General features: G+C 62.9%; 1 protein-coding gene and 1 long non-coding RNA gene across 4 annotated transcripts in view; one reads left to right on the forward strand and one right to left on the reverse strand.

Annotated features, from left to right (window-relative positions):
- Positions 1-18992, reverse strand: part of PRDM16 (PR/SET domain 16) — a 322206-nt gene extending 303214 nt beyond the window's left edge. For all 3 annotated transcript variants that reach the window (XM_060141652.1, XM_060141653.1, XM_060141651.1), the window contains exon 1: positions 18731-18992. In XM_060141652.1, the coding sequence (XP_059997635.1) occupies positions 18731-18767 (37 nt within the window). In that variant the 5' untranslated portion in view covers positions 18768-18992. The remainder of the gene's footprint in view (positions 1-18730) is intronic.
- A 619-nt stretch (positions 18993-19611) lies between these two features.
- LOC132515305 (uncharacterized) lies at positions 19612-23959 on the forward strand. The gene is made up of 2 exons (XR_009539121.1): positions 19612-20723; positions 23281-23959. It is a non-coding gene; the product is annotated as an uncharacterized LOC132515305 (long non-coding RNA).
- Positions 23960-24165: the final 206 nt, after the last annotated feature.

Here is a 24165-nt window from a genome sequence, read left to right on the forward strand (position 1 = left end):
GCAGGGCCACGCCTGTGAAATTCCCCAAGGCTGTGGCCCCTGCCAGGGAGAGGACGGGTGAGGTGACAAGTGACCAAGTGCTGCGCAGCCCTAGAAACACCTGCATCTTCCAGGCGCACGTGGGGAGAGGGTCTCTTAGTCCTTCTGGAGAGGGACTGGGGTTCGGAACTAGAAAACCATCCCAGGGCTATGGGAAAAGGCAGGGGCCGCTGAGTGGGCAGCACAGAAAGCTGCCCAGGGCTTGGGAGCTGGCATTCAGGCACTGCTGGCCTCATTTCTTCCAGGAAAAACTCCCCTGTCCATTCTCACCCAAAGGAAGGGTCATCCCCAGGAGTGGGCAGGGGGAGAGGGTGGGCACGGGGGGTGGGGATCTTCCGTAAATGCTTTTCATGCCCCCACTCACTCCCACCTCAACCAAGAAGCAGCTGTAAGTTTATTCAAACACATGAGAACCCACACGGGGAAAAGGCTGTCTAGGGGATGCTGCCGTTGGTTTCTGGATCATCCTCAGTGACTCTGGCCCCCAGTTCCCTGATTTAATGCAACAGAGACCCCAGAGCCCGGCCTCCCATCTCTTCCAAGAGGGGTTTTCTCAACCAAACAGAACCGACGTGTACACACTGCACGGACAGCAGCAGCTGAGGTCACGGCTGGAGTGGCAGAGAGAACGTATAAAATAGACGGTCCTGTTAGAAGTTTCGACCTCATAAATCCCCGCCGCGCTGCCGGCTGGCTTTAGAAGGTGAGAGAAACAACATTACAAAGCGAAATGAGGGGAGGAAAAGGAATGTAGCATGAAGGCCAAAGAGCAGGGAAGTCACAGGGGGACGGAGGAAACGCAGCTCACGGAGAAATTCAGTCTAATCTTTGCTCAACCGCAAGCGGGAGGCCGGACCCCCGTGCCACCGACAGAAACGTGCCTCCCTCCCTGGAAAATTGATTTGTCAACAACCAATGGCTCGTCCAAGGGCATCTCAAGGTTGTTTAAAAAAAAAAAAAAAGTAATGATGAAAACCACAGGCAACGGTTTGCACGACCGAGAGACGTTTTTTGAGAAAAGGGGATTCCAACAATAATGCGACTGCTGGATGAATGGTCTGGAAAGGTCGGATTTGTAACATCTGAGGGCACATGGGGCATCCCTAGCTAAGAATTCGTTTACAAAACAAAAAAAATCAAAGTTGGTTTCAATCTCCTCCTGTGATCTAAAAACTCCCTCCCACAAACCCGAGAAATGTGAATTTCCTCATTTGGGGTTGAGTTGCCTGCCAAGTGCCAGGAAGGACCCTTGACCTGACCCCGATGTGGACGGCGGTTCCCCACTGGGACCCCCGGGCCATGTGAGTGGCACAGTGACCCAGAGGGTGGAGCCCGGGGGGCATTCCCGGCACCATGGCTTCTCAGGCCCTGACATGGGGTCTCTTTCTGCCGCAGACTGGCTGCCCAGGTGGGAAGCCCCCTCCCCATCCAGCTTCTGTCGCCAGAAGACGGCGGCCCTCCAGCCCCCCACTCGTATGGGTGGGTCGGCTGACGCAGGCGACCCCCTTTAAGAAGCAAACCTCACCTTACCCTTCACCTCCAAAGGAGCAGGCGCTTCCAAGGAGGGGGCGGGCTGTGTGCAGGTCCCCCCCAACCCCGGCCACTGAGCGGAGTCCAGTCCCAACTGCAAACACGTGGTGCTGGTCTGCGAGTTGCCATTGCTCAGACCTCGGCTTCCTCTTTCCTTCTTTCTCCCCACCCCGCGCCCGCCCCCCCCCCCCCCCCGCACCAACACTTTTGTTAGAGGAGAATATCATGTTTAGATTGCGGAATTCCATCACTTAATTGCTTCACGACTGGAAATTTCAGGAGGGTTCTCGTTTTTCGCAGAAATCTCCGGGCGCAAGCACATTCTGTAGATCTTTTGCCTAATTAACAGCAAACTCATAAAAATACATAAATAAATAAGGCAAGCACCGACATTACGCAAAGAACCCTTCATTTGCTCCAAGAGGAAGCCTCGACAGTGGGACAATTCGGTCAAACCTCCACCCGAAAGGTCTCAGGAGAGGACGGAGGTGGCTGGGCCTGGGGTCCGGCCCCGGATGGGAGGGTCTGCTCTGCCCAGGCTCTGGGGCCCAGCGCTCATGGGTTCCAACCCGCAGCGCAGCCGGATCAGCCCCCGCGGCTCTCTCTCGGGCCCCCTGCTTCCACACAGACCAGCACGTCCAGACGAAAATGCAGCCTGGGGAGGAGGTCAGGCAGCGGGATGGTGGGTGGGAGCCAGGCCAACGACTGGGGCTCGAGCTGTCTCTGTTCTGAGGGTGTGCAGGGCCGGGGGTGTGGGGAGACGTCTCGTGGGCGGCCTGGGCCCTGGGGGAGCCTTCCTGAGCCAGAGGGCCAGGCCCTGCAGCACCGGACAGGGGCACGGGGTGAACTTCAGCTGCAGCATCAACTCCAGGCTGAAGGGATGCTGAGCCTGGGGGGTCAGAAGCAGTGACCCCGGAGTCCAGACCGGCCGTTCTGGCGGTGAGACCCTGACGTGGACCTCGCTGGGCAAGTGCCCTATATAAAGACCCCCGTATGCACGAGTGTTCCCTGAGCAGGCCTCAGTTTCCCCGTCTGCCTTCTCCCTGAAAAGAGGGGAGCTGAGGTGCGTGCACAAGGCGCTCGGGGTAGATGGCAGCCCAGCCACCCCAGGCCACCATGACCTTCAGCGGTGCCTGTGGACACTTCTAAGGCCACCCTGAATCAGGCTAGAGGAAGGTGCCGGCTCCGTGCCCAGACCAGCGGGTCTGTGGTCAGGTGCCGAAAGCCTCAGAGCCCCAAGGACGCAAGAGCCCACACGTCAGTCAAGCCACGCGTCCGGAGCGCCAATCCTCAGGGCCTGTGCCCACCTGGGGCCCCACGGGCCCGGGACGGATCCCGACCGAGGCCTCCTACAGGCACCCTGAGAAGACCTGCCGTGGACGCTGCTGTGGCCCCTGCCGGGAGGCAAGTGAGCCCAGGGGCAGGATGCTGACTTCCAGGAGGGACAGGCAGGCTGGTTCTTGATTCACCCACAGGCCCAGAAGTTACGGGTCACCTGTGTCCCAGAGGGAGCACTGAGCTCAGAGAGGCTGCGTGGCTCGGGTCTCAGCTTGCGGGAAGCGGGTGCGGGATTCGGGAGGGGTCTGTGTGAGCCCCAAGCCTACGCCACCTGCCCCCTAACAGCCAGATGGTGAGCCCTGACGCTCCACCCAGAGGGAGAGTCAGGAAGGAAGCCGTCCAGCTCCTGCCTCGGTCGGTCCCTCCTTCCTGCACCCATCCCAGAGCTGTTTGGAGTCACATTCAGCGAGTTGAACCTCCCACATCTCTGGTCCTCCCAGGCTCTGCCCTGTAGCAGACCAAGTTCATCCCTGGGCTGTGGAATGATTCCCACCCAGTGAGGCAGAGACCCCCACCGCTGCGGCTTTAAACACCCTGGGGTCCTAAACCCAGCATCCCGCCGAGATGCCGGTGTGTCTTCCAGACGGCGATGCCACCTGCACGGGCGTGGGATGTGCCCGGGGTCCACCTGGACTTGCGTTCTAGAGTCAGGAGTAGGTCTTGGGCACCAGCCCGGAGCAGCTGGATGTGCCCACGTCCACTGACAGAGACGGGAACCATCTGGGGAGAGACGGGGCAGGAAAGGGGGCCTGGAGGTTTGGCGGAAATAAGTCCCAAGCAGCCCACAGCCCAGCCAGCCCTTGCAGCAGGTGTGCGGGTCCACCTGGTGCTTCCACCCAGGAGCCCGCAGGCTTCCTGACTGCAGCTCACAACGGGCACCCAAGAGCTCCCGGCCCGAGAGCCGCCCCGTCTGCCCTCCCCACAACAGCTGCGTCCACTGGGCCCCGCACGGTGACTCCCCCCGAGGGAGGCCGCGAAAAGCCCTGTCTGGAAAGTAAGATGCTGCCCGGTCTCTCCAGACTTTGTTTTTTGAAGCGGGCAGGAGCCCCGGGTACGGGACCCGACAGACGCGGTCTGGACTCAAATTCTCCAGGGCGAGGGTAGAGCGGACGGAGCCTCCCTGGCTCAAATGTCCTGGGCCAGCGGCCTCCACTCTGGGGCCGCACCTCAAATTTCGGCGACAGAACGGCCACAGAAAGCAGTCCGCTTTATCGGCGGCCTGCGCGAGCTCTATATTGCCGTGGCCCATTGCCCCCAGCATTCCATGCCTCCCAGGGGGGGGCAGATAATCCCACAAAGGGCCTCATGCCAGAGCCCGACGTTGCAAAGTGCTTTCTCCAGCCGCTGAGTGCTTTTGACTCCATCAGCGAGGGGTTCGCAGGAATCTCCTTACTGGGCCCCAGGGTTCAGATCGAATGTCCCTTTGAAAGGGCCAGAGGGGACCCTGTGCCCCTGCTCCTGGGTCTGCGTGACACCAGATCCAGCCCGTCCTGGCTGGGCTCTTGGAGGCCACTGCTTGTCCCGCCCCAGAGGGTAGGGCCCCCAACACCCCAGGGCCTGTGGGGAGGAGGGAAAGGCCGTCCCCTGGCCCGGCAGATGCCGAGACCCTCTCTCTTGCCGGGAGCCCACGACCAGCACTCGGACTCACTGTCCCAGCCTCCCTCTCCTCTCACTCCGTCTACAGGACTGTGGGACCACGGAGGCCCAGTGACAGCCCCCTGAGTGAGGGTCCCCTTCACCTGCCTAGAACACACTCCTCTCTGATGTCGACGTATCAGCCTCCTACATCGTCCAAGCCTTGAAAGCAGAGCCTGGCTCGTGCAGTCACGTCTGTGTGCAAGGAGACCTCTGTGTATGTGTGCGCACACGTGTGTGTGTGCACGCACTTGTTGCACGAACACACCGCACTGTGTGACCTGGGCGGGTGTGCCTGAATGTGTGTGTGCATGCACAGGTTGCATGACCCGTGGGCACGTGTAAACATGTGTGCACACGTGTGCGTGCACAGGCACTTGTGTTGCATGTGTGCCATGTGCACGCACGATGCAAGTGTGCTGCCTCATACGAGCGTGCCGGTGCATGTATGTGCATGTGTGCCTGTACACACGTGTGCGCGCGCGTGTACCAGCTCACACGCCAGACCGATGACAGCAAAGCCCCAGTATCCCGTGGTTCTTTGAGCGAGTCCTTGGCATGTCCCGCTAGACAGCATCAGAGCCACAGCCTCAGGGGTCAGAGCAGCAGCTGGATACTTAACGGCCCAGCGAGGAGAAACTCTTCCCCCCTTTCAGCTTTGGGACCTGTCACTCAGCACAAGTCCCCTGGAACTAAACCAAACAGGAGACCCCAAAAGACAGGGTCTGCTCTAATGCCTAGAGGGGATGCACCCCCCTCCCCAGGGCAGGAAGCTTGCCACGGCCCCCAGCTCTACTCCTCCCAGGAACTCGGTGGTGGAGCCCCCAGCCCGGGTCACACGGAGAGCACAGCCGCCCCAGGCAACCCCCAGCCCTCCGCGTGACAGTGACTGAACGCCTCCGCCGGGGCCCAGGGACCGGCATGGAGACCTGCCCAGTGTTTCACATTCGTCTGCTCTGCACTCATCACAATATTGTCTGGAGGAGCTTTTTCATCTTTAGGCCACATCCAGAGGTCCCCCGGGGAGACTGCTCAGCCCCACACAGTCACACACAAATCTGCCTTCTGCCAGGTGCAAGAAAATTCCAGAAACCCAAAGTAGCTGCTAACAATGACAGCCCGGATCCTGCAGAGAATAACAGCAAGAATAATACCACGCTCAAGCGCCCTGCAGACGTTATCCCAGCCTTCACTCCCCCTCCAGCAAGCCGGGGCCTGGTTTCCCCAGGTCACTTGCTTACGGGCAACCCTCTTCTCCGTCTCCGCCATGGCCAAGGGTGGTTCCAGATGAGGACGGGCCATTGTCCCTGTGACACAGGTCCAGCTGGCCTGGAGGTGCTCCTGGAGACTGCAGGGCCCCACAGCCTTTCATCATGCCCCCCGCCCAGAGACCCCCCTGCCCACCTTCCCTTCCCCCCAGTAGCCTAGGGCCCCAAGGCCAGACTTCCACCCCAGCGGCCAAGGCTCAGCCCGCAGGTGGGCCCACCAAGTTCCTCTGGTTTGGTCCAAGGTCAGCTGAGGTCATGGAGCTGCGCATCCCGTTGGAATCTGGGAAGTGAAGACCAAGAGCCAGCCCTGCGGGCCCCGGGCTGGGAGCTGGTGGGATGGGGCCCCTGGTGGTGCGCGCTGGGGGCTCCCCACATCCCCGGGGCGCCCTGGCTTCATGGCCCGGTTCTGCCTGCTGGCCGAGGGCCCCGAAGGCCTCTGCCTCCGGGCCAGGCAAGGCGGGGGCGATTCAGCTTGGTTTTGCCGTCACAGATTCGGCGAGTGTCGGGGGCTTCTTCAAGGAGGAAAGTCATCCCGGCCCCGGCCCTTCCCACGCACCCTGCGGCCAAGCCGTGCCCACTGCTGGCGACCACCACCCCGGGACGGGAACCAGCATCGTGGTCACAGTTTCCCAGGAGGCCCAGGTCCTGCCAAGCCCAGCTCAGGCCTCGCTGAATCGAGGCATCTCCGCACCCCCAGGCCCTGCAGGTGAGGCCAAGTATTATGCTCTGTCTGGTGGATAAAGAATCAGGGGTTCTTTGTCAGAAAACTCAAGGCTGCGTTCCTCCACGCCCGGCCCTCCCCTCACTCTGCCACGCCGAGTCTGTGGGTCAAAGGGGGGTGTCTCCCGGGGGAGGAGAAAGGCCCTGGGCTGCGGTAATGGGCTTCTCACCCTCGCCGTGGCCATCAGCCCCCCTCCCCTTTGAATGAGGGTAGTCTGTCACGGTCGGGAGGCAACCTAAAACCCCGGGTAAACGGAGACCTGGGTTCCTGATCCAGGCTGCCGGCCGCAGGGACCAGCGGCTCGGCCGAGATGGGCCTGCTCCGAGCCGCCGCCGTCATTAGCAGATGAGATTCGATAACCAACGGCAGCCTCGAGCAGCTTTATCTAACCTTCGGAAGGTAAGATTAACACCTTCGATGGAGAGAAAGTTAAGACTCGGGGGCCCCTTCGCTTTGCAAGTCTGACTCCCAGCCGTGAAACGAGAGCCCCCCTTGGGCCGGCGATCTGCCCGGAGATTTCTGAGCAATCTTAATTTCCACTGTTTTTTTTTTAAGCCCTTTTGTTCCTAAGGACACTCAGCCAAACGTGAGGCCGCCGAAACTCCACCCCCCACCCCCCACCGCCCGCGGGGACACTCTCCAGCACGCGCACGTGCTCAGTACGGACGTGCGGGGGAGCCGAGCGTCGGGGACCCAAGCCCCCCGTCTCAGCCGGCTTATGTCAGAGATGCCACATCTCCACAGGCTCCGGGTAAACGTGAAAAGCTCCTGTTGGCCCAGGGTTACTTGTTGCTGCTCTGATTTCATTCGCACAGAAGAAGACAGGGACCCCGGTTCCCCTGGCCTGAAACCTGTGAGAAGCCCCCTGGTCGGAAAGGGCACTGGGCTGGTTCAAGGCTGCCTCGGCTCCGCGGGAGGAGAGGCCGGTGGATGCTTTCACAACCGACATCGGTGCGGTGGACGGCACGGACTTTGGGAGGGCGGAGGAGCGCGCCCGACATCCTGTCGTGGGGCTTATTTTTAAAGTCACGTCAAATCACTTCCAGGGAAAAATTGATCTGTCTCTGATAGCTTTTCCTCCTGCTAACGTGATAAATAAATGATTAGCCACATCGTTGGGCTGGTTCGTTAAAGGAAAGGATGGCTGGATGGGCCGAGATAGAGAAGCCGATCAGGAAGACGGAGCCCGGCTGTGACCGCCCCCCCACCTTTTATGACACCATTTGTATTCTGTCAGTCACAAGCTTTACGTTCAGCCCAAGCTGGGAACTGAATACCCTATTCAGAGAGGTACTCACGGGCGTGTTATTGCAATTTAATATTTTCGCACACAGACACATCATTATCTCGGAACCTGACACTGGCAGCATAATTCTGTAATTTTTCAAGAGGGCCTAATTTTTCTAATGTGAGCGTGAGGGCCCGGGATGATCTAAACAGCCCCCTCTCCTCTTTGTTTCTGCTCAGGGGTTATAAACTGCAGGAAAGTGCTCACACGTCGGCCTCTCTGCACCTCTGAACTTCTCCCGTCTCTGCTCTCGCTACAACCAGCTTCAAACGGCTCTGGGCCGGGAGGCCCAGCTGCCGCAGCCCCCGTTCCAGACGCCGCGGGGAGCTAAGTGGCGTCGGAGGACAGAGAGAGCGAGGGGGTCTTTGCAGAGCACAAGTGGGCAGGGAGGTGCAGCACAGCTGACAAAAAAGAACGGCCTGAGGGTGCGTCTCATTCAGACAGCAGACCCAGGCTTGCCCGGGAGTGCCCGCATACGTGTGCACGCACAGCACACACGTGGATGTGTCCGCACGCTCCCCAGAGACCACCTCGGCACGTTGTCCAGATGAAGGGTGTATGTCAGGGGCCGCGTCTCCCTCGAGCTGCATCAGTTCTGGCCAACAAAATGCTCCCCGGCTTTCAGGCAGTTCAAGAATGCACTGGCTTTTCCAAGAATGAGCTGAGAGTGATTTGCGAAGAAGGCCGGCTTCCCAGGAAGGCATCTCGGGACGAGCAGGTGGCAGCGAAGAGGAAGGTGGCACAGCCCGTGCCCCACGCTGTTTGCTGCAGCCCCAAGCAGCTCGATGTTTACCGAGCAGTCCACGTTCTCTGTGTCACAAGCTCCCTCCCGAAAGGGACCCGGGGGGCCTTCAGGCAGTCTGGCGTTCTTCTCCTCACTGACACCGCAGAAATAGTACTCAGGATTCCACCTCGATCTAACCCTGACAGCAGCAGGGCGACGCGTGGGGAGAGGGGTGCCCCATAGCCACGTCTGAACTTGGGGGCTGGGAAAGGCTGTCGGGTCAGCACAGGCCGGGGACGCTCATTCCAACACAGTGAGGACCTAATCCTCTCGCCTTCCCAGAACCAAGGGCGGAAGCGGTCTCCGTGGCAAAAATATAAATTCTAGGGACATGGCCTCACTCTGAACCTTCACAAGGAAGCGTCACCTGAGGGCAAAACAGTGCCAGGGAGCAAGAGGGGCCCCGGCTCATCTGCGCCAGGGAGGGAGGAGGGACCCCAGGGCTCTCCTGCAGTCAGCACTCCGGGCTCCCCCAGTGAGCGTGATTTTCAGTCTTTGTTTCAATGTTTTAAGGACGAGGTGACCAGGCATCTCTGAAGAGGCTGTTACAGCCCATTGAGCAGATACAAATGTCTGAGCGTTTTTAAGTGCCCGCCCCTTCCACTCTGAGAAGCAGCTAGACAGAGCAGCTTAGATGGGAGACTGTTATATGAATCCATATCTCAGCATAACGTTGACTGCCAGCACCTGAACGCAGATACCGGACTAAGCTGTGTCCCAGGAAAGGTTCCCGGTCCTGTTCAGTTCCCATCCGTCATTGCTTGACCCAGGCATTTCCCTCCTGTGCTGAAATGCTGGAGGTGCCCCGCCTGCCACTGGTACTGGTGAAGCACTACACAGATTTCATGTGAGCCACTGAATTTAAGGGCCGGGGGCTCACGGAAGCAACGACAGCTAGGAAACCTCCTCTCTGGCATCCCTCCCTCCCTGCCTCCCTCTCCTTCTGGCCTTTCTAACTTGAACTAGAGAAGTTGGTTGGGAGTTCCGCCACCCCTCCATCAGCACAGAGCCAGGGCTCGGGAGGCCCGAGAGAGCTTGGGGCCTCCAGATGTGCTGAGCTGGGGGCAGCCTGCTGGCTCGCTCCCCTTCCGAACAGTTTGAACACAGAAGCCCAGCCCCCACACAAGGACCTGCTGGCCGGTGAGGGCCCAAGAGTCAGGTGGGCACCTGTGACTGCCCAGACTCATCACACTGCCCAGGGCGCGGGGACATCACCACATCGTCCTCCAGGTGGGTCGCCCCGGGCAAGCATCCCGCAGCTGCCCGGGACCCTCAGGCACGTCTCAGAGCCCGGCACACAGTAGGCCCACGGACAGCGTTCAGGGATGAATGGACGGATGGAACAGAGCAGCCAAAACAAATAGAAGACCTGAGCCTGCAGGACGTGGGAGGCGTCTGATGAGAAAAGAGCCGGCAGATGCCACCAGCTGTTGGAACCCCGAAGGCAGATGTGAGGATGGAAAAGGCTTAGCGTGGCTGAGGGGCCGGGAAGGCGGCTGGAGGGAGGGGCCAAACACACCCCAGCACCTGTGCTCCCCGGTTGGAAGATAAAATCACCAGCTAAGGACCGTGTGTGTGCTTTATGTCCCGGCTGAACTGGACGGCCGGAATCGAAGTATCAAAGCGGATGCTTTGCTGTGGCCCCGAACGGCCCCCACGGAGGCAGGTGGCCGTGGACCAACAAAGCATCTTCCCAACCAGGCCCAGGAGGTAAAAGTGACACTCGGTCCTGACTGTCTGTCTGCCTGGAGAGCGGTGTCCCGACTCAGCCCCACCCCGCCCGAGGACCCTCGCCTCCAGGCAGAATCACCTCCCCGAACGCCATGGACCCTTCCAGAACCTTCTGTGTGGTCATGCCTGCCTGCAGCCAGAGACGAAGCACACAAGGCGCAAAACACCCACGCGTCCACACCCTGCAGCCCCTCTGACCGAGTCACAACTCACTTTCACTCTCCAGGACGGCCCCCCTTCACCGGCTTCAAAGGCGGGCGCTGGTGGTCCTGAGCCGAGGCAGGCGTGGCGGTCGGGAGGGGGCACAGCCCAGCCCAGAGTCAGAGTGGACGGAGTGCGGGCTCCGGGGACTGAGAACTCCATCCTGCCGAGCCCGTCCCTCGGGCCGACTCTGGGGTGAGGTCCCCCTGCAGCCTCAGGAGCAGCACTGACGGGGCCTAAGGGCAGAGCCTCGATATCTGCACCAAGCGTCCAGCTCTGTTATTCTTTCTAAAGTAGGAAAGTGGACAAAGCCACTCATTTCTCAACTCGGCAGAGCCTGAAAAGAAAGCAGACCTCACGCCTGACGACCGCCCTGGGCTCATGGAGTCACGGTGACTCGGCCTGGTCCCCAGAGCCAGGGGTCTCAGGAGATCCAGCCTGGGCCCTCCCGGCCCTGGCCCTCCAGCCACGGCCATGAGAAACAGGAGGGGGCTTCAGACCGAAAGAGGAGGTGCCAGGGTCTCCCTCATGCCTCACCATCACCCCACATCAAAATTCATTACGGAATATAAATTGTATGTCAAAAATCAAATCTCCCTAAATCCATCCAGGGGAGTCAGGAGGCTAAAGGGCAGGGTGATAGCTCTTAATGTGGCCAGAAGTGCCCAAGTATGTTTCTGGAACCTTCCTAGGAAACCCCTGCATGCGTCCCGGGAACCCGTCTCCTCCCACATCAGCGGGACAGCAGCCCTGGTGCCTGGCTTCAAACCGAGCCGCCTGGGGTCTTTCCTTCCTGTTAATTCCCCTTGGCATTGCCTGGGGCTGGGAGGGAGACAGGCCCCCAGAGGAAGCCCATGGCGCCGGCACAGGGACAGTGACAGTGGGCACGCAGGCCGAGCCGGTGTGTCCTGCCCCTCCCCACCCCCATGCCGGGGAAGCAGAGGCTTTGGAGCACGACTCAGGTCTCCTCGAAAAGCATCTCAGAACCAGGAGGCGGCTGGTCAGAGGAGCCCTGCACTATGCCCACATCCTCCCCCACAGATGCACCTAAGCATCTCCAGCCACGTACCTGCGGGAGGGAGGAGCAAGCATCCTCCATCACCGGCCTCATAACTGCAGAGCAGCTCGGGCTGGGCCAGGGCTCGCGTGGGCAACTCGGCTCCCAACACGCACACACTGGGGATCACCCCCTAACGCACCCCATGCTGGATGGGTTGCAGACCAAAGGCACACACCTTCCTGGAAACTGGTGACCTGCTGAGAAGCGGCACAAGTCTGGTGAATTTCCTAACCGAGTTCATTCTGCAGAATCCTCACGTCAGGTTCAGAAAGTAGGTGTTCGGGGTGACCGGTTATCTCCTCGGAGATGAGCAGAGCACTTCCCCAAGTTGGAGCCCGGGAACACCGTCCACGGAGTGGCTTTGCTCCCATGCCTGTAGAGCCTGTTTGTGGGCCTCTCCTCCCACCTGGGGGGCCCGGAGGGGAAGGCTGGGTACGCTAAGGGCTCTGCAGCATCTTGGGGTCCCCTCTGCCCCGAGGCGAATTTTAGATGAGCCTCTTGCTGCGTCAACCATTCCACCTCAAGGGCAGGGTCAGGTCAGAATGAAAAAGGGACCCAGTGCTCGTCAGATTTGTTTAAATATAGGCTCCACCGTCTCCACCCTGAAAGATGCGTGTTTGGGGTTGAGAATGGCACACGCGTCAGATGGAAAATGTGCACGGGGTAATGTGGAGCCTTATTTGGAGGAGATAAAATATTCACCAGGACCCAGCCATGTTTTAAAATGATTATAAATTATTTTAACAGTGCATTTGCAAAGGGTTATAAAAACAGCCATAATATATTTTTTTCCTTAGATTCTAGAATTACCAGTGTGACAGCTAATGCAATAATGATTTGTTTCAAATGCCAGTGTTTAAGCTGTAGAAAGCTGATTTTATACATTTTTCCAGTAGGCCGCATTGTAGTTAATGAAATTAAACACACCAATCGCATTTGTCCCCAGGGGACGAGGAACTGAACACACCACTGGTTTATTTTTTTATTAAAATAAATTGCAGCCGGCAAGATGGACTAATTGCATACAGAATTGAAAAAGAAACATTCCATTGATATAATTAAGCCAATTTTCATGGACAGAAATAGTTATGGTGGATATAAAATAAGCAAAGCCTTCACCAGAATCTGACTTTCTTCCTTTTTTTTCCCGCAGAATGTTAACTATTAAACAAATATGTATCTCGGGCCAGCACACTCCTCTCTGCGGCCCCAGGGCATTGTTCCCCGGAGTCCAGGGAGAGGCCGCAGGCCTGGCCAGAGCGCCTTCAGACCGAGGAGGATTGGTGAAAGCCGGAGAGAGGAGAGTGGTCAGAGCAGAAGAGGCCACCCCCCTTGCCCTGGGAGCTGGGGAGCACTGTCCGGCCTGGAACGGCCACCGTGGCCCTGGCTGGAGCTTGTGAGGTGCCCAGACTTGAGGAACAGCGGCCGATTCCGGGCTGGACCTGAAACTGCAGCCACCGGCTCCCCCGCCCTGCGGGTCAGGTCCACGGCCACAGTTCCTCCTCTCCCCGATTGCCTGGGGGGGAGGGGGGAGGATTATTTCCCTCCAGATTTGCGGTGGGGGTGGGGGTAGGGGCGCGAGGGGGGAGCCAGCAGGTCCTACACCTCCGGCGTTGGCTCAAGGGAAAGGCAGTAAGTGGGGTGCAGACGAGGCCAACCCCTGGTCAACACTCCAGCTCTCCTGCACCTGTCCTTGGGAGAGGACACCCAGAGCCAGGGGCTGGAGACCCTAGCAAGGCCTCTGCCCAGCCTGCGTGGGGAGAGCAGAGTGGAAGAGTCCAGTCCCGGGCGGAGAAAGAAACCAGTCTGAAGCAGGCGAGTGCACAAGGCACCCAGCTGCATTCACAAGCTGTAAGCACATGGATGTCTTACTTGCTTTTTAAGAACAGACCTGTTACAAGCTGACCGTTGGCCCTGGGAAAATGCTTAAAACCTGACACATTAAATAAAATAAAATAAAGTAAAATCCTCGGAATTAACTGCAGCCTGCAGTGCCCTGGCGGGGGGCGGGGTGCTAAATAAGAAACCCTGGAGGGCTTCAAGAACATTCAGTTTCACCATTAACTTGCTGTGTGATCTTGTCGGGTTATTTGACCTCTCTGTGCCCTGGGTTTCTTACCCAGAAAAGTGGCGCCGGCTAGCCACGCTTTGTCTTCCTCAGGGTCAGTGAACGGGGTGGGTCATGCCTCCCAAGCGGACCGCGAACACCTTTACGGGACCGTCGCCCGGAGGCTGCAGCGGCACGGAAACATGGGCGGCGGCTCAGGCTGCAGCCCGCTCGGGTCTCCCCGCAGGTGCGTGCCAGACTGCACGGACCCCAGCGGCAAGTTCGGCGAAAGGCAGGGCTCGTTCCTGGGAAGCCGAACGCCCACCCCCGCCTCGGTTTTCCCGCACCGGCCCGACTTAGACCCAGCCTTCCGGGCCCGCTGCCGCATCTCTCCCGGCCCAGGTCCGCGAAGCGACTTGGAACCGCACACGGCCTGCAGCCCGCGGAGTCTGAGCGAGGGTCAGCAGTCGGGAGGGCTGAGGAGCCCGCCCTCCTCGTTCCAGGAAGCCCAGGGAGGCGGGGACCCCTGGGCCCAGACTGCGGTCCTGGAGGAGGAGGTCTGGGCTGAGACCAGGGGCTCGGCGAGGCCACCGCCACCGACCCGCTGCGCGGTGTAGACGCGGGCGCTCCTCGCGCCGCGCCGTAGTTGCCGCGACTCTGTGCGCAGAGAACCTCGGGCCGCGGCGACCATCCGCTCAGCCTGGGGACCCCCGGCCCGGCCCGGCGCGTCTGGAGCCCCGGGCAGCCTGAGTCCGCGCCCGCAGTTAGGCCGGGCCGGCTCCCTCCACCTCGAGAAGTTTCTTGCCCGCCGCGCGCGGGGACGGCGCCCAGGCTGTTCCTAGAGTCCTCCTGCGCCGGCTACGTGAGCTGCAGCGTCCAAGACTTGTTACACGGGTTTGATTCAAAACCTGATAAATTGTACTTAACGCTATTTGAAATTTTTAAACGAAATTATTCACAAGATTTTTAATCCTGGACAATTTTTGTTGAAACTCTAATTATAGGTCACCTTAATTATCAGCCCAGCCCCCAAGGATCCCTAATTGCCTCCTGATTGAATAAAACAGGGGGCTAATCGCGCCCACGGCGGCGGCCCAGGGAGCTGGCGCGCCTCCCCCAGGGGTTGGTTGATGGGACCCCCGGGCCGGCCTCTCCGCCCGCACCAGGCCTCTCAACAGAAACGAGGGACTGGGTCCCCTGCCCTGAGCTCTGCCCAGAAGGGAGACGCCCGGTGCGTAGGGGGCCGCGGGTGGGGAGGGTGGAGGAGGACCGGCCCGCACCTGCACCACGACAGCAGCCAACGGGAACAGCGGGGCGGCCCTGAGCGGCGCAGGGTGACTGGGGACCCCAGGGCAGAGCGGGTGCCCTTCCCCCAGGGAGCCCGTCGGGAGGTCACTCCACGAACAGGGATCCCCCCTCCAGCGGGGCCTCGGCACCCTGGCACGCCCGCGGGGCCCCCCCGGCAAGCCAGAGCCTTCGGGCCATCAGCGCACCGCCGCAGGGCACCTGGCCTTGGCCGCCAGCCCCGCACCCCGCCCCTCCACCGCAGCCTCCGCGTTTTCGCCCGAAGCGGGGTAAGCCGCCAGACTCCCGCTGGACATTTCCTGGCGCTGCTGCCCTACCAGGCGTCCAGATGGGAGGCTGCTGTCCGGCTCCTGGGAGAGGACGAGTGGAAGAGGCAGGCCTCCGCCCTCCCCCACCCCCGAGGGTGGGAGAAGGCTGGGCCCAGCAGAGCTGCAGCCTGGCCTGTCTCTGCCGGGGAGAAGGAACCGGCTGGCAGCTCAGCCTACAGCCAGGCTCCCCCCACCCTGTCACACACATCAGTCTCCAGGGAGGCGCACGGAGCCTTCATCCAGCAGAGGCAGTGCCCTCACCCACACCCCAGGGGCTAGGGGGCAGTCAGCAGCTGTGTGGAGGAGACTCTTCCCAGGCCTGCAATATGCAGTGTCTCGGACTCTGGGGTCTGTCACCTCCACGGGGATCAGGCCTCACGGGCCCTTCCATGAGGGCCCTGGCTGGATGCTGTTTCGGGGCCACATCCTTCCTCCCACTGGGTCCCTACCTGCCCACCTGGCTCCCAACAGCGGCAGAAACACGAAGCTTTTGTGTGGCATTTCATTTTTAAGTGTGGGCAGGGACGGCCCCGTTTCCCCGCCGGCCAGCAAAGCCGTGTGTGAGGGGACCCTGGCCCCGACCTGTCCTCACCCCGCTCAGGCTTCCCAGGCCCAGCTTGAGACGGAGGGCTTCCCAGCAGCTGACCTGCAGCCCTGGCCTGAGTGCCCCAGTGTCCTCTGACCTTACAAGCTCAACTCACAGCCCCCAGTGTGGGCCCCAAAGTTGCTACCAACTCAGCCAGCACGCAGACCCAGCGGGAGAGACCCCCTGGAGTGGGGTCCTGGGGAAACACAAACAAAATCAGAGCCCCAGATGCACCCTCTAGGGCAGCCCCCCAAGCTCTGGATGGGGGGCCACACCCCAGCCCCGACCTGGCTGTCCTTCCATGCCTGGTACACGGCTGCAGGCACAACCCAGTCCCGCACACTGGCCTCGGAACCATGACCTCTTCCCTGCTCCCAGCCCCCTGACCCTGGCCGGGACGTGGCTTGGAGGGAGAGGTTGTTGGTGGCACTGGGTCTGCCCCACTGCCTCGGATTCAGGTAATGGAGTCAGGTCCCTCGGGACGCCCCCATCTGCTTAAAATATTGTCCAAAGAAATGAAATTTCTCAGTGGATCCAGTGATCTGTGTCGGGCAGGCAGCGAGGTCCCGTGCCTGCCTGGGCCACCTTTTTGGGGAGGGCTGGGGGCAGCTGTCCTGGCTGTGCAGCACAGGCAGGAGGGGTTCCCACAGCTCACTCCAGTGTGGCTCCATCTGGGTCTGGGCCTGACAGCCCTGCTCCGCGCCGGCTTCTTCTCAGTAAGGACTCCCAGGAAAAGAAACCCTGTGCTCTGCCCTACCCTTGGGTCCAGTTCTCCCACCTCTGAGCCGGGCTGCAGGTCGCTGCCAGGCACCCATTCTAAGGCCCTAGGCAGAGCCGGGCCGGGAACCTTCCCCACCTGGCTGGCGTGGAGTACACAGAGAGCTGAGGGCCAGACGGGCAGCCGGCGGGCGTGGGACGCTCACAAGTTTCCGCGGCCGCGCCGAGCACCCTGAGCCGGCCTCTCGCTTGCAGCGAAGGCCCGGCGAGAATTCGGCCGCTTTCCACTTTCTCGCTCCAGCTTCGGGCCCTTCCTCGGGAGAGCCTGACCCGGGCAGCCTGCCGCCGGGGAGCCGAGCCACTGAGGAGATCCGCGGTGCACAAACAGACTCTGACACGCACACGAACACGCATACTCCGCGCGCCCGCCGGCGGGCAGACAGCACGCGCGCAAGCCACCGAACGCGGGGCCTTGTTCGCACCAAGAGGGGCCAGAGGTCACGGGAGGCCGGGGAGGCCGAAGCCACGAGCCCTGGGCAGAGGAGACCGGCTGGAAATGGGCGCTTCAACGAGGGGCCCCGAGCGGCTGCGGGCGGAGTCCAGGGTCGTCCTGCGGAAGCTGGGAGCTGCTTTTCCCCCGCGGGCCCGACGCGAGGCCTACGACTCGGGGGGAGGGGGCGGTGCGGCTGAACCTCTGCCGAGCACCGAACCGAGAGGGTAGGACTTCTTCGGAAAAGTGCCGCGAGTTTCGCGCCCCCCGGGCTCACGCTTGGGGGCTCGGCCCTGCGTGCTGCGAGGCCCGGACGGGCAGGGTCGGGCCCAGGAGGACCGGACCGATCGGCCTGGTGGTCCGGCAGGGATTCCCCAGGGGAGCAGGCCAGGCGCCCCTTCTGCGGGTGGGCGGGCGGCCGCGGAGGAGGGGGCGGCGAGAGCTGGAGGAGCCGAGAACGCTCGGGACGGCGCTCGCCGCTTCGCTGCAGCCGGGCCGCGGCCGGGCTTCGGGAGCCGCGCTCGCCGGGCCGCGGCGCCGCCGCCCCCACCTGCCCGCCTCTCGGGCCGCAGCCCCGGGCCCGCGGGCCTGGCACCGGATGGCGCCGGCGGCCGGGGCGCGGAGGGCGCGCGGATGGCCCCAGGCGCGGCGGCGGTCTGTGGGGCGGGCGGCGAGCGCACCAGGCCGGCGGCGAGGACCGGGCTGGCGGCGGGCTGCGCGCGCGGAGCCCTGGGCTCGGCCCGAGACGGAGCGAAAGAGAAAGTAAGACCGGAGACCGGGCAGTCTCGCCGGGGGCAGCTCTGTCCCCGCCGGGCCTCGGGGCGGTGCCAGGCGAACGGGCGCGGGAGGGTCCGAGCGGGGCCGAGGTCGGCGGCGGCGGCGGGGAGGAAGGCGGCCCAGTGGGAACTCTCCTGCCGGGAGCACCGGCGCCGGGGCGGCCGCGCAGGCTGCCGGAGTCGCGCAGGAGCGCCCGCCACCGCGCGGGGCACCAGTTGGGAATAAACTTCACGACCATAGTTCCAAGCCCAGGAAAACGCCTCCATTTTGCTCCCCCAGTGGCTGTGGCTGTCCTGCCGTCGCCACCCCTGCCCTTGCGCCCGAGGAACCGGGTGGGCGCCGGCCCGCGCCCCCTCCTGCGCCCCCTCCCCGGCTCGGGGTCTCCCTCCTCTGCGCCCGGCTGGCGGACGCCAAAGGCGGTGCTCTAGCGCCCACTATTTCAAAAGCCCGGAATATGATTTGACCAGGACTGAGAGCCACTCGGAGAGAGAGGGAGAGAGCGAGCGAGGAGGAAAAAGTTGCTCTCCCCTTTCGTCAACTTTTCGCTAACTTTCGCTTTTCGCTCCCCTCCACCCCCAGCCCTCCCCCTCCGCCCCCCTCCCCGGCCCCCACCGCGCGCCTCGGGTTCCCGGGCCCGAGCGCTTGACACTGGGGGGGGGAGGGGGTTCGGCGAGGAGGGGGCCGGCGCCTTCGGGGAGCGCGCGGCCCGGGCGCCCCGAGCCTCCGCGCCGAGCCCGGCCGCCCCGGAGCGCGGGAGGCGGAGCAGCCCCCGGGCCGCGCGGCCGATCCGGGGGCCGAGAGCCTGAGGCGCGCCGGCCGCGCCCCGACGCGCACCCCTGGCCCGGGCGCCCCGGCCCCGCGGCCCGGGCCCGGCGGCGCGGCGCGGCCGAGCGCGGGAGACTTACTTTTGGCTAGCTTCCTCGCTCTCGCCTTGGATCGCATGGTGTCGGCTCGCGGAATCTCTCTCCTCCTCCTTGAGTCCAGAAGCAGCTACACACTATCTTCATCTCCCCAGCATTGTCAGTTTGGACACCTTCGCACATGCGCACAGAGCACTCAATCTGACACCCCTCGCCGGGGCCAAAAAAACTTTGCAATGTATTCATCATCCTCATCGTCGCGCCGCCGCCGCCGCCGCCTCCTCGGCGCGGGATTGGGGGGCTCTCCTCGGCCTTCCTGGTCTTCACCTCACTTATCTCTCTCCCCCCTCCCCTCCCTCCCCCTTCCTCCCCCTCCCTCCCCCTCCCTCCCCCCTCCCTCCCCCCTCCCTCCCCCCTCCCTCCCCCCTCCCCTTTCAGCGCAGCTCGGAACTGGCCCTTTAAGAAAACATTCCGTGCTCGGCGCTCCCGCCCGGGGCCCGCACCCCGGACACTTTAAAAGGACCCAGGTGGCCCCGGAGGCGAGGTGACTATTCGCCCCCCCCCTTCCCCTGAGTCGCGTCGCGCTGCTGCTCCCGCCCCAGCTGGGGCCGAAGATGGAGTGGCGGCGGCGTTTGTCCTCGAGACTTCCTTGGATATGGGGGCAAACGCGCCGACAGTTCGGACGCGGGTCTGGCTGGTTTTGCTTCGTCTTATTGCATTTTATTACTAATTAAAAAGCTTTGCGTTCACCGTCGCCCCAGCCCGCTTTCCTGCTGGCTCTCCCCTCCGCCCCTGCCCCTGGCCCGCGATCGCCCGAACCCGGCTCCTTCGAAGCCCCCTTCGGGCCCCGCCGCCCCCCTCGGGCCTCCCCGGCCCCCGCCCCCACCCCGCCCCCACCCCTTCGCCCCCACCCAACCGCTCTAGCTTCGGGCTCCGCGGCTCAAAAACAACAGCGGCAGCGCCGCCAGCTCCGCGCTCCGCCACTGCCCGGGCCGGCGGGCGGGACTCGGACCCGCCGCCCTCGGTCCCGCACGGAGCCGTAGGGAGCAGCGCGCCGGGCACTGGGGAGGCGGCGCCGGGGCAGCCTTCCCAGCGCCGGGCGCCCTGCACCTCGCCGCCTCGGGCGGGCCCGCTCTCTCCTGCCTCCGCGGCCCCAGGTGAGTACCCAGCGGCGCGAGCGCCCGAGCTGGGCCACCTCGAGCGACCGGAGCCTCTGGGGACACGTCCCCCAGCCCTTGCGCGGCCCAGGTGCGTCTCGGGCGGGAGAGCCAGCGAAGGAGCAGGTGCCGGAGCGCGGGCGGGAGCCGACTGGGCGTTCCTTCTGCCCCACAGCCCTCAAATTCGGAGGGGCGGCGGCGGAGGGGCAGGCTGGGCGCAGGCAGCGTGTTCCGGGCCCAGGGGCCTGGAGGGGACGCTGAGAACTGCTCACTCGAGTATGTCTGGGATTCGAGAAAGAATTGGAAGCAAACGGAGGCGCTGACCCCCGCGCTCTTTCAAGTACCAGGGTTCTGCCAGGCCGCGGGACTTGCAGCTGCCAGAGAGTCTCCCTGAGCCGGGGAGGGGTCGTGTGCGCGGTGCGGGGTCTCTGCCGCCCTGGGTGGGCTCCGGGCCGTGCCCCTCCCCTTTGTTGTGCAGTGAGACCAGTGGCGCCTCCGCTGGGACCTACATTCGGAACCCCGCGTCCTCGCCATAAAAGAGGTGAACTGGCAATGTCCAAGGAGCTGCCCCCAAAACCTCGGGGTCCTAGCAGAGGCGCCCCGATGCCGAGGGGCGCATGACCCACGCTACCCCAGAGGAAAGCCCGACGGAGCCGGGCTTGTCAAAAGCCAGCGGCGGCAGCACGCTGAGCCTTCCACCCTGGCCTCTCGGCCGTCCTCAGCCGCTTCCCTGCCGGGATTCGAACCCCGACGGAGCCCCCACTGCTGGGGGGTGGTGTGTCCAGGCTTGAGCCCGCTCGCTTGCTGACCCGGACGGAGAAGGCGCTCTCTGCCCGGCCGGGATGCCCACTGACCGCCGCCTCTGTTGTTTCCGGCCCTTGGTGAGTGTTGCCTGCGGTGGCGGCCCGAATTCACCGTCAGCTCAGTCCCCTGGCCTGCAGCCCTCCAAGGGCCTGTGGCTCGCCGCCTCCCGAACCCTGACCATCTTTCCTCAGGGACTGGGCAGAGAACCCCCAGGCTCAGAGGCCCCCGGGGCTTGGAGGAGAGTTGCCACGGGGGGCTAGGGCATGGCTGCAAGTCCTCGTGGGCTCAGAGTCCTCTCAAGCCGAGGGTGTGTGTGGGGGGGTCGCTGGGACAGGCAGGAAGGGAGCTGGAGCCCCCCGCTCTGGAGCGGTCTCCCTCGCCCAGCCACGGCAGGCTCCAGCGGGGAGCAGAACTGCGCTGGGGCGCTGGCCAGAAGAGCACAGACACAGGGTCTCCCTCCCGCCTCGGCACCCCAGATTCTCCCAGCCAGGTTAGGTGTGAGGCCTGGGGGGAATACAGTGGCTCCCGTGAAGCCCTCCCACCTGCAGAGAGGGGGTCCCCTCCGCACCCCACCCCCAGCTTAGCACGGCTTCTCCCCCCCGGGTGGCAGCCGGCAGGACCCGAGGTCAGGAAGGCCCAGCCTCTTCTGGGGGTGCCCCAGCTCACTCAGGCCCTCTCTGTGCTCCCTCCCTCAGCTCATGAGGTGGTTAAAATTGTGGGGCAGCCTCCGGACTCTGGGACTGCACCCTTGCCGGGGCCCAGGAGAGGCGGGCAGGCGTCCGGGGAGAGGGCCCGGCTGCGCTGTCTCTTGCCCGTGTCCCCTAGGGCCCTGGAGGGTGGGGAGAACTACAGCTCAGAGCCTGCCTGGGGAGGGGTAAGCTAGTGGCCAAGGGAGACAGCCGAGGTGCCGACGCCCCCCGGGTGCCAGCCACATCAGCTTGAGAAGCCCGGGCAGGCGTCCCCAAGGCCATGGCCCCGGCCAAGGTTGGGTCCCGGCCTGGCCAGGCCCTGCCCCCGCGTGGTGAGACTTAGACCTGACGGGGAGCAGGTCAGGCCTCAGGGAGAGTCCTGAGGAGCAAAAGGGTGGAGCAGGGAAAATCAGAGGCAGGTCCTCCGGGGCGCCCAGCTCTGTGTCCTGCCCCACCGCTGACATGAAGAGACTTGGGGAAACAGGTTGGGCCGGGGGGGCTCAGCCAGAATAAGGCAGTTTTCATTTCAATGGTACTAAAAGGTTTAAAGGCTGTTTTCAAACTGAGCTAAGCTTTGGGGAATTCTTGTGGCCGGCCCAGAGCTGGGGCCTGGGGACTCCGCGCTGGGGTGGGAGCACACAAGTGCCGCCCAGCCCGTCCCTGGTACCCTCATCAGGGGCTTCTGTCCCTGCCAGGCTGTCCGAGGCTGGTGACGTGTGGGTCGCCCACAGTGATGTGCTCTACACCCTGTGGAGTTTGGGAACAGACTTCAACGCTGCGGTCTAGGGGACGGGAGGGGGCACTTTTACCACCAACTTCTCCCGCAACCTAGAATCCTGCTTCAGGCCAGAGCTCAGCACACTCCCAGCCTCACCAGCAAGCAAGGAGGTGCAGCTGGAGGCCCAAGACCCAATGAACTCCTTCGGGAAGAGGCTGGGCTTGGGAGAGAGCAGGTGAAGTTGGTCCTGCAGGGCTATCGTAAGCCTCACTGTGGGCCCCGGGGCTCCCAAGAAGCCCATTTGTAGTAAACCACACTGGGGTATAGTACACGCCCAGCGTCCACACTGCGGGGCTAGAGGAAGGGGCCCCATGCCAACTGGAAGGGGCCGTGCCTGTGGAGAGGAGGTCCACGTCGTGAGATCTGTGGGCCTGGAGGTGCAGGGTCAGAGCCGTCCAGCGGCCCAGCCCAGGACCTCAGGCCCAGGGAGCCCCTCTGCACACTGTGGCTGCAGGGTGGGAACAGGCAGCCAACGGGCCAGACGCACTGACCCTGCTAGGTTCCCGCTGCTTTCCTCCACGTTCCCCTCTGTGTTCACCGAACTCGCCCACGGGCTCCAGGCACTCAGCCTCCTGGCTCCGTCGGATGACGGTCAGGTTCTGTTCACCCTCCAGTTTCTGCTCAGAAAAGAGTAGCTGAGAGAATAAAGGCAGGCTCCGTTCGTTTACACGGGGACGCCTCTCAGGAGATCCGGAATCGCCCCGGGAGGTGTCCAAACCACCGGTCCTCGCCCCACCCCCGACTTAGGGCCACTGAGTCAGGCCAAGATGGGGGTCTCCCTCTCTGGGCACATCCTGCCGCACACTAGGTGGAAATGGCTCCCACTTGAGCAGCAGCAGGAGACCACGCGGGATGCTTGGGGACAAGCAGTATGGTTCCCACTGCACACAGAAGGAAGCGGAAATGGTCTCTGTGGCCAGCAGGGGACCCAGTCGGGGACTGAATGCAGAGGGCTTCCAGCCTGGGGTGAAGAGTGTTTGGTCCAGCATGGGGTGGGGGGCACAGGCAACCCACAGAGCCCTTTCCTCCCCAGCCGGCCCTCCACACTGGCCCCATGGTGGGTGCTGCCCCAGCACCGCATCTCAGCCCCAGACTGGGACCACAGGAGCCTCCCTGGACCCTGGGGTTAATATTTCAGACCTCCTTTTGCCCCTCTTCCTACCCCAGGCCCAGAGACGCTCGCTGTGACCCAGGTAAGTTTAGAAGCCAGAAGCACACAGGACCTGATTTCTGGCCAGCGAGTTCAGAAGCTGTGTGGCGGCTCAGAGCGGAGGCCTTCCGGCACCCACACCCAGTCCCTGGTTCTGGAGTGGGTCGCAGAGAGGGTTGGGGACGCTCCCAACCGAGACTTCCCAGGAATGTGAGCCATGGAGCTGATTGCGAACAAACCCCAGATGTTTAGAAGCCTACTTCCTTCTCAGGCAGGAGGACGCTCTCTCTTGTAGACGGGCAGCCTCTTGGGAGGGCTTCGGTGATTCCTCTGCCGGGATCTTGGAGTCCTGGCTCAGGCCACCATCTTGCAGGAGCGCAGGTGCCCGTAAGGGGCACCTGGGGTCTGCCACGTGCTTCGGCGGGATGTGATCAGGAGTTTTGTTTTCTTTTTTTTTAATTTAAGAGATGGAGGCTGTGAGCTTGAACTCCCTCGTTTGAGCCAGGTGGGAGTTGACTCCAGTATCTCGGCCCAAACCAGCACCCCAAGAAGCGCAGAAAGTCCCCGGCGACTCGTTCCCCCGCAGCGCGCAAAGCGGGCGGGACTCAGCGGCTAAGTCCCCGGGCTCCAGCAACCGCGCGGGCTCCGGCTCCGGCCTCGGCCGCCGAGCGCAATAAACGGAATCGGTTTCCCACGCTTCCCCTCTCCATGCCAGAACTTTTAAAAACTCGCTTAAGAATTCCGTCGTCCAGTTTGCGCGGGTCCTGAGCCTCGCGTTCACCCCGCGCCGCCTGGAGAGAGGACCCTCGCGCCGCCCGCACCCCCGGCCGCCCGCCCGCGCACGCGGGGAGCAACTTCGTTCCCCTCAGCGCCCTGGCCCTGCGGCGCGGGCAGAGCTCCGC

Source organism: Lagenorhynchus albirostris, chromosome 2, assembly GCF_949774975.1.
Source record: "Lagenorhynchus albirostris chromosome 2, mLagAlb1.1, whole genome shotgun sequence".
Lineage (NCBI taxonomy): Eukaryota > Metazoa > Chordata > Mammalia > Artiodactyla > Delphinidae > Lagenorhynchus > Lagenorhynchus albirostris.